The sequence below is a fragment of the Odontomachus brunneus genome, unplaced genomic scaffold, assembly GCF_010583005.1.
Source record: "Odontomachus brunneus isolate Ranch 3 - 2012 unplaced genomic scaffold, Obru_v1 Obru_scaffold_026, whole genome shotgun sequence".
Taxonomy (NCBI): Eukaryota; Metazoa; Arthropoda; class Insecta; order Hymenoptera; family Formicidae; genus Odontomachus; species Odontomachus brunneus.
The window spans coordinates 769167-779075 of NW_022639476.1; the positions used below are offsets into that span (position 1 = coordinate 769167).

At 42.4% G+C, this 9909-nt stretch overlaps 1 protein-coding gene across 1 annotated transcript; it reads right to left on the reverse strand.

Annotated features, from left to right (window-relative positions):
• Nucleotides 1–89: 89 nt before the first annotated feature.
• Nucleotides 90–8035, reverse strand: LOC116842649 (neprilysin-1-like). Its single transcript, XM_032812155.1, has 15 exons — nt 7687–8035; nt 6126–6345; nt 4982–5089; nt 4628–4842; nt 4401–4532; nt 4245–4343; nt 3896–4095; nt 3225–3411; nt 2657–2833; nt 2449–2552; nt 2156–2211; nt 1786–2072; nt 1528–1686; nt 1326–1402; nt 90–1254 (listed from the first exon to the last, which is right to left on the reverse strand). Exons 1-15 carry the CDS (start codon nt 7891–7893, stop codon nt 1155–1157), a joined length of 2328 nt encoding a protein of 775 aa, XP_032668046.1. The 5' UTR covers nt 7894–8035; the 3' UTR covers nt 90–1154.
• Between the last annotated feature and the right edge of the window lie 1874 nt (nt 8036–9909).

Here is a 9909-nt window from a genome sequence, read left to right on the forward strand (position 1 = left end):
GGGTTTCTAAAAAATGTCGAATATAATAGGAATTATTACTTAAAACTATTTTATAATATTTATTATGCGTCTTATAAAAGGCACCCGGGAAAGAAAAGTTTAGATAAAAGCTAGGTATGGATAATTGGATTCAGTTAATCTTGTATCTGATTATATCTAAGCATATATGGGAAGCGTAATAATCAGATCTGAATCATATATAATGTTATATCTGATTAGATATGAAAGATCTGATCAGATCTTAATAAAATCCATATTTGGCTTTTATTTGAAATTTTTTTCCCGGGCATCTACTAGTATATCTCACAGATTATTCTCTTTATATATATATATATATATATATATATATATATAATATTTAATTGCACCTGTACGAAGCTTCTGCAACATTATATTGCTATTAAAATACCAAAAGATGACGTTCGCCCGTTCGTTAAAATTATCAACAAGTATAACATAAACGTAGATTACGTAAATATATATAGATTTTTTTATTATTTTAACTTCTATACGAGAAAATATATACTATCGTTATATATATTATATCGTTATATTCGCAAATATACATCTTAAGAACACGCGGTCTCTTCGCTTCGAATCGAAAGCCTTATACAAAATGTATATACATTAGAGTCGTATAATTCGCGTCAAGCTATATCGATCACATGTCGATCGGGCAAAAATAGCTTTCTAGGACACTGTAATCCGCAATAACGTATATCGCGTAATATTTTTAAGGCATTTTTTCACATTTGTTTTGATCATCTGAATTTCTTCTGAATTGTATCTTCACAGAAACCGTTTAAAGCGTTTCAGACGGGACGGACTTCAATCCGTAATTAGCGTAAGTTTAATTAGCAAAACGTAATAAGATTATTTGTACTTAACGGTATTTCACTTTCATAGGTAGCAGGTAAACACGGTAACGACACTTTGCTTTCGATGGGTCTCGTAACAGACGGAAATCGCGAGAATACACTCGCAGATTCTATGGATTGTTATATGCAATTCTTTGTCGCGATAATTGCGAAACGAAATGTTAGCACGACTTGTAACAGTTGCGAGATAAAATAAAGCTGGTTAGCGTCGGTCCATCGAAATGGTATCGATGATATATGCATACTCATTGTACCAACGAATGCGTCAATAATCAATTACCAGACGGTGCATTTATTCGGAGGATTCATCTTAGCTCCAAGTGGACAGCGAAACGCTTCCGCGAACGCTTGTGAATTCATCATTATACCGTTTACCCTGAAAATTTAATTGCTGCTTACTCTAGATAATCCTCTTTGAATTAGGATAAAAAGAGAAGTTTCAAGTACCTTTCGGGATGAGGAGTATGAAAGTCAAACTCAACGGAGAGAACGTAAGCCTCGGCAGTCATGTTAATACAGTATACCTGGAAACAGAACAATTGTCAGCTAGAAATCTTACGATTGCAAATTTATTTACATGAATCCGAGCACGAATAGAAGTGACACACATCGAACGAAGAATGATACGAGGGGAGAATCGATTGTTCACCTGAGCGGCACTTATAAAGAAAAGTTGGCTTGGTCGGAGGCCTTCCAAGCCAGGGAGGCTTCGGTCCTTCCCGTTCGTCAAGGTGTGCCAAGTCTTGTGAGAGATTTGTAGAGCTCCGATGTCAGCGACGTTCTCGTTCCTTGTCATATTCCAATCGAACTGCGCGTTCAACACAAAGATTAAAGCGACATTTTTAATAGAACAATAATTTCTTTCACTTTCTCTTATTTTTTTTTAAATGTCTGTCTGTAGTGTTACCTGTACGGTGACATCGTTTCCATAGAACTGAACTTTTCGCCAAAAACTCTTGGCGTAGAGTCTTGCGACGCATTCTATTCTGGTCTCTAACCGCTTCCAAGAATTCGGCGTGATCCAGAGCCACTCGTCGATGTTTAGATCTGGATCTATCGGCAATCTGCGACGATGGAAATCAAAGGCATGCAGAATCTCATGAGCGACGACCGATCCTAGGGTGGCGTGAACCGCGTAAGCAGGCCCACCGTCCCACGACCATGCCCAAGACGTCATTATGGCCAAGGGAATCCCTTTTGTTTTTGTATGAGGAAATGATTTATCAAAATTTGCTCGACGCAAACCTGTGAAATTGTCGTACAATGATGGAACTTACCGATCGTATTTGTAGAGGATTCGTAATAGGCGCGTACGGAATAAGGATAATGACGCCTAAAAATCCAAAACCGTTGTTTTTGAGAGAGAGAAAGAGAGAGAGACTGGAGTGTGTAACAAAATTAACAGATAATAATGACAATTTTTCTTGTGTCGATAAATCTGTTGATCGAGAGGTAAACGTGGTGTACAAAAGATGATTGACAAATTGACTTACTGTACAATTAAATTTTTTCTTTCATGACTTATAATCTATGTAAAAAAAATAAGAAATTATAGAATATTTTTCCTTACTTTTCCGTTGCGTTTCTTCGTAACGGACTTTGATTTTGCAATATCCGAATCTGACGAAATCTCCTCAGGACGGTAGCGAAGAAATCATCATCATCGATTACGACCTACAAGATCAGATTTTGCGTTTACAAAATGCTTAAATGACTTATAAAATGACTTATCTCTGTTTGTCTATTCAGCGTACATAAAAGAAGAATAACCATCTCACCTCGGCCATTTCGCTTGCGAGCAGAGTGTCGTCATGAAAAACAGGCGACACATGAAATCGGCCCCGTAGGGAATTAAGTTTCAACAAAGCCTGTGTCCTTGTTTCATCGTCAAGCCATGATTTTACTAATATACGTTCGGCTATGGTCTCCTTCATACGCTCGAACAATACTGTTACCTATGGCGTGATGATACCATTGAGATGACAGTTAAGCCATGATCACAAAGGTCACATGTTCGTGGCTAACAAGTGTGGTAAGAGTACCAATACCCGGACACGTACCTAATCTTGAGTATTCTTACTGTTTTGATCTTTAAATACGAATATTTAAACTTTCAATATAAAAAATATATACACATATTGCAATTATATATACGATTTTGCACTTACATGCAGATCAGTACGACGGATTGCCTGGGCGTTTCGCTGGCGAGCACGAATAGTCGTGCACGCGGTCTCAGTTAAAGATCAAAACAATAAGAATATAAAAAATTAAGTATGTTTCCGAGAATTGTTATTTTTACCTCGATTTACAGAACTGATGCTATTAAGTAGAAGAATATATTACCCTTTTAGCTAGAGTTTCCAAATATTTCGGGGTGTACTGCCGTACGTAGAGCGCGCTGACCGCCTCGCTGAAGGAGTTCCTGGTCAAACTGTAACAGGAAGCTTCCCAGTCCTTGGCAGCGGTAACATTTACGATGTCGTGCAGGGTATCCGTGGCGTAGAGTAACAGCAATCCATTATGAATAATCCTTTGTAATTTATCACAATTATGATCAAATAATCGACACAAGAAAGGATACGTGCACACGCGATGTACTCTCTGAACTCTTTCGAGTGAAGCTCACTCGAGAAATAGAATGACGGTCGAGTCACTTGAATTCGAGTGACTTCGCTCGTGCAGAGTGAATTCTCCCACACTGAATCGTCGAGTGAATTTCTTCAATAGAAATTGGAGAATGATTCTGATGTAGAAAAGAGGCTGCAACGCGCTTTCATCTCGATGAATGCATTAGACTTCCGACAGAAGAATTTATCTCGTCGCGACAATTATTGAAAGAAAAGAAATTGCTGATGTTACTTTTGCATACGGAAATTTTTTTACGTTGCGAAAATTCGAATAGAAGTCGTATTGCAATCTCAGTTCGACACACAGACGTGTTGCGACGTTAAGTGGACACGCCGCACGTTAACCCTAAATTTGTTAATTAGAAGTACAACAATGAGGAATCGTACCGTCTGGACGAGCGGTTCAATAACTTGCCAAGGCTACGGAAGTAACGTGGAGCGGTGACGTAAACGTAAATCTGCTGATCCTCAGACGCGGTATATGACGGCGGTCGGTGTACGCGATTCGTGTCGTTACTATCGCCGTGCAGATCGATACCGTTCGAACGGTAGTGTAACGTTGTATTCAGCAACGACCTCCATCTTATCTGTCTCAAGATCATCGAAATTAAGTCATTTCTTTTTTCCTTTCTTTTCAAGAGCCAAGCAGAAACTCTCAACTATTCCGAGTTTTACGCGTTTTAGCATTCGTAGTTTGAGCGACGCAATGGTGAATTGGTACCGTATATGTACTTACGTAACCAAAGCTCTCTTGAAGGTACGTCACATTGTAAGCAACGTACACTCTCTGATCAACGTCCACCCAATTGTATAAGTCTTTGTGCTTCGGATAAATCTGGAATTTTTTTCATTATTGTCGGTTATTCGAGTCGCTCGCGAGTTTCGTCCTCACCTTTTCGAGCGATGAGCAAAACTGCAGAAGCAAATCGGTCTCCGACGACTGTTCCTTGGGACTCATATTTTTTGGCAGGAATCCTTGAACAATCTCCCGTATTTTACGCAATCTTTCTACGTCTCGGTTTTTCTAATAAGAGGATAATAACGGTCACTTAACGTAGAGTGTGCACGGAGTATACGTGCAGACACGAGAGTGAAAAGCCTTCTTGAATAATTTATTACCTGACTTTCCGTAAGAAATTCGTTAGTTTGATGCTTGATAGGGAAATCAAGGTATACGGATGACTTTGTGCGGTCGTAAAGATCTACATCGACATATAAATCGAAAAGGGGAGCGCCGTTCACCTTCAGCAGCGTCGAGATCAGAGGGGTGATGTCGTTTGGTGCAGCGCTGTTAGGCGATAGATAGCCACCGAGTTCTTCCAAGAGCTCGTAAACTGAAACAGAGAATGTCAGCATGTCTTGAAGTCTTCGAATTCCTTCGAATGAAATTTCACTGGCAAAGAAACCCCGATTCGCTCGTGTCCAAGTGATTTCTCACTACAGAAAATGGAATTCCTCGCAGATTTCACTCACCGGGTGTAAAGTTTGTGGGTTTCTTCTTGAAGCCTCGGCAAACGTTGTAAAATTGTCCGAGCTTCTCAAAGATACCGTTCATCTGGCCCGTCTCGTTCGCCAGCGTTTCTAGAACGGTCGTAATTCACGGTCAGATTTTCTCCAAGGCGAGAAATTTACTCCTGAGAAATTTACTCCTGAGAATTGAGGAAAAACGGGAAAGCAAACAGTGAGGCAAAGATTTTTAAACGGTCTGATTAACAATCAGGGGGCAATTTGCTGTCGACCTTGAATCACGCGACTGGTATTTCGAAGGTTGCGTAAAACCGCGAAGAGCCTACGGGGGCATTCTAATAGGCAGCCCGCGTGACAAACGTACGTGTACACGTGTATCGATTACGTGCATTATTTATAGTACGGCAACGTCGGCCGAGTCCGATTTCTCTCCTCTCATTTAAACTTTGATAACTTTTCATCTCAGTCGAAATTCCACGCCAGTTCCACTCCTTGTAAAGGCGCGCAAGTGAATACCACATCCGAATGTTACGGGTAACGTTTTAGTGGCGATGCGCACGTCTCCATCGCATCGATTAGCCTTGGATCGTGACCAAGCTTTTTGCTCCCACTCAAACGGTGCCCACACTTCCGGTATTTATCTAGCTCCCCTTTAAGTTTCGATCCCCAAACCGAATTATATTATCCCAACGATATAGTGCCAGCATGTAGTTGGTGCCAGTCGCCCGGCGCCAGTCACGCTGGCGACACCACCACCAAGAACCACCACCTCCACTCCCACCTCCACCACGTCCTGTTCACGATAGATTCTTACCGAAAGGAGGTCGTGTTTTCTGTCCGAGTTCTCATGCTCTTTCAACCTTCATCGTTGAAGATTGATATATCGCCGTAAGGCACTTCTTATTTATACTCGTTTCTCACCCCCGATACACAACTACCCCGCCCGACTTTCTTTCGTTTCTCCTTACGGACGGATTGAGACCGTGTCGTCGCGATAATCACGCGACAGAAAGAGGACGGCCGTGAATTCAATTGTAAATTATGATTCAGCGAATAATTTACAGATGAAAAATTGCACCAGTCAAGAGCAAAAAGTAAGAACGAAATGAAATGTAACGGCAGAGAGAAAATCATACAAAGGTCCACTCACTGTGTATGCGTTCGTCAATTTGCACCTGGAGTATATTGAAACTCGCGCTTGGCTGATAGGGTTGTTGATCGCGAAAGCCACCGCAAGCGAATTTATAAAAATCCTTGCAAGGATCAACGCCCCGTTTCATGGACGCTAGGATCCTTTTCGACGCTTCCACGCAAACTTCCGAGTCGCAGATACCTTCGGGTCCATCTCGCTCTCTAATACAGGCCTCATCCTGAAATTGCAACAAACCGCCTTATTGGAGGAAGTACGATATGTCATTTTTCATTGAAGATTCGCGAAAGTTTGTCGGATTATCGGTAATTTCACTGAATAAAAAAGATGAAAATTGCTTCACGGTCGCGAGATGGTAACTTCTCTCGAAACATGACATTTCCACCAACAGCTTTTGCCGCCCATTACGTCAACTCCATAGATATACTCGTTCATCGCTGCAACCTCTCTCGTGTATTCAATGACAAACAACGATCTATGAATAACCGCATTTGAATACAAACGTGAGATACAGTCGAATTTAGGTCTAAAGGTCAGGATAACAGGTAAAGCCCTGACCTCAGCCGAGGATGAGCTTTTCATTCGCCTCGAAACCTTACCTCCCGATACGGCTTCGCTGTGTGTGCCGACACACATTATGGCATCTATCGCGAATAATTGCGAATTATCGCGAACACGGCGGTTGCCGTCCGCCGTTCCACAGCGATTACGTACTCGTGTACGAATTCGAGGCGAGAAGTCGTGGGCCTGCTTCCTTTGTTATAATCGCGTATGATTTATCTACGTTCATAGATTAACTTACAATCACATCCCGCTTCTTTTGAGGATTGAGCTTCCTTATTTTCAAATCGCGCGACTTGGCAATCACCCAAGTAGGATAAAAAAATCATGATGATGTTAAGATGACGAGAAAATAATCGAATCGTGATTGAAAAGTAAATTTTTTAGTCATTTTCTCGTGATTTTTTTCTTCTGTCTGAGCATCCTCTTCCACGTCATGGTTATTCCCGCGCAAAGTTTTAGTGGAATGTTATTACTAAATACTCTGATTTCCTATCTTTCTTTTACCTCGAACTAAGCCACGATCGATATAAATTACTCGCGACTCCGGTCAACTGACAGAGTCGTGCGAATTTCAAATAAGATCTTGTACATTATTAAAATCACGCACATTTTGATAAATAAATAATCGGAGGGAACCCATGTAAGTAATTATGCAAATAGATCACGCATCTACGAGAAGGAATCTAAAGGCGACCTTCACTAGGTTTCGATTAAACTAATCGAGAATTAGAATTGAGAATTACCATAAAATCCAATTTTTTTTCGTCCTATACTAACTAAAAAAATTAATAATTCTCTGTGTATGTCAGGAGAACAGAGCGGAAAATCCATGTGAATTATAAAGGAAGAAAGCAAGAAAATTTTCTTTCTTATTTTAACAACAAATAATTTTTCTCCATATTGACCATTCTGCCAATCTAAGGCAGCCGTCGATCAGCTTGATCAGAGGCTCCTGGTAAAAGTCACCTGGTAAAGGGATCAAGGACAAAAAACGTACCAACGGCGCGCAGTTCCGCGGCTGTTCGCCTTCCGGTAGGGTTGTGATGAGGAAGAGCACCGGACTGGTGACTAATAAACTGGTGACTAGCAGCATGGCGAAGGTGAGCAGCGCCTTGTGCACGGCTTTGCTGCGTCTCAGCCAGTGGCAGGGCATACAGCATATCCATGTACTCGGGTGCGCCGCCGATCTCTCCACATGCACCATCGGCTCGTCCGACACCAGCCCGATACCAGCCTCTTCCGTGCCGCCCAAGGTGCTGGTACCGCCGGTAGCCACGGTCGCACCGGTCGCACCGTGCACCCCACGAGAGCCGGTCGTCCCGCATAAAGTGCGGGGGCTCAAGGGCAGCCGCGCGCTCGCTTCACCCGCGCGTAACCTACTTCCACCACCACCAACACCAACACCGCCACTACGGGCCCTGCCACCCCCGTGGGCCACACGACCCCCGTAAGTTCGGCTCACCGTGCACAAAGCCACATTTGCCGTGTCCCGCCGTACGTCCTATCCCTAAATCCCGTTCCTGCGTCGAGCTCGACTGTCCGACGATCGTTTCTGCGCCCTCCCTTTGCTTCTGGTCTCCCTCTCGTTTATCCCCCGCACGGCACGACGCGACACAGCACGGGGATTGCCGGATAAAGTGGCGAGGGTGCGCGATTCCAGCCCTCACCGAGCGAACATTGTCGGCTTAGCTGCGAGTGGCTCGTTTCTTGGCTGGAAATCGTACGCAGAACGATCAAATTGTGTCCGAAGTCCGAAAATGATGTCGCTCTTAAAGCAGTCATTGTTTTCTTCTAAAATAGTGAAGCTACAAATATTCCACGGGACAACTCGACTAGTTTCTGCTCTAATTGAGCAGAAAATCTCACCTGGTGCGAAAGATTTGATAAAAGAAATAATATATAAAAAGAGCGAATCGCGTATAAATGAGTCGGAGAACAAATCGCTAGCTTTCCTACATAGCACAAGATTTAAAAGATGTCTCAAAGACATCCAAAGGATTGCTGAATGTCCGCATAAGTCCTCAGAATATCTTAAAAATATTCCGAGGACTTCTAAATAAACACACACAAATCCCCAAGATATCCCTTCAAGATCTTGTGCTATGAGGGTTGATTTCGACATTTCTCTGTGCTAAGTAAAGTTACCGCGTAATTTTTTAATTCTTTTGAAAGAGAGATTAAAAAATTCCTTTTCGAACAAAGAAATATATTGAAGTAAAAAATGTATAATTGTTTCTATTGATAGAAATCACTTTAAAACCCTGAGTGCATATACGCGCGCGCATAGTTTTGTTCTTCTCAATTCTGTCACGAATACGGTCCCTTTTTTAATTTAGCATAGAGCTTTGTACAGTGAGTATCTATCATGTAAATTGCGCTTACGTGAACTTTCAACGAGGACAAGGAAAGAATTCGTAATTTCGCACACACCCGCCGCGTCTCTTTAAACGTTGCTTCGGATCGAGCCTCGCTTAAATTCGAAAGAACTGGATACGCACATAACGTGCTCGACGTTCAAGCACGTTCCTTCGTTTTTCTTTTTCGCACGTTTCTTTCTCTTTCACGCACAGTTACAGCAATTAATTAATAGACGGGAACGCAGCTCCGTTTCTCTCAAGCTGGCTATAACACGCGGACTCTCGAACCGAACTGTCGGACTGAGCGCGGCTCTCTTCCGCGATCCCACGCGCCTCAACCCTTTCCGCTTCCGTTCCATCCCTGCACCCCTCCGATTCCACTAACTACCCCGTTTCTGCCTCCTCCTTCTCCACGTTCTCCACCTTCTCCTGCCTCCACCTTCCCCTGCCTCCACCTTCTCCTTGCCGCTTTGCGATTCCTTCTCCTTCTCTCCTCTACTGCGTACATCTCTTTCTGTCTGACATTTAATCACGCGCGTTTACCGTCAGCTCCCGCTGAGTGTGTATATAAACGCGCGGCATTTAAATAAAAGTTCGATTCAATTTCAGCTACTTGGAAGGCTAAACGCTGCTTGACGTCTATTGTCGCTACGACCCAACTAGGTCTATTGTAACAAAGCCTTTCTCTTAAGTAAAACTTAATTAAACGATTATATCGAGCTTGTCTATTGTCTATTGTCAAATGCATTCTATATTTCGTTCGCGAAACTAACGCGAATGAAACACCAGCAATATAGATTGATATCGCGAATTGATCGCAACAAGTGTTGCATAGTGTTGTTGGTTTTTTTGTAATTCTCCTT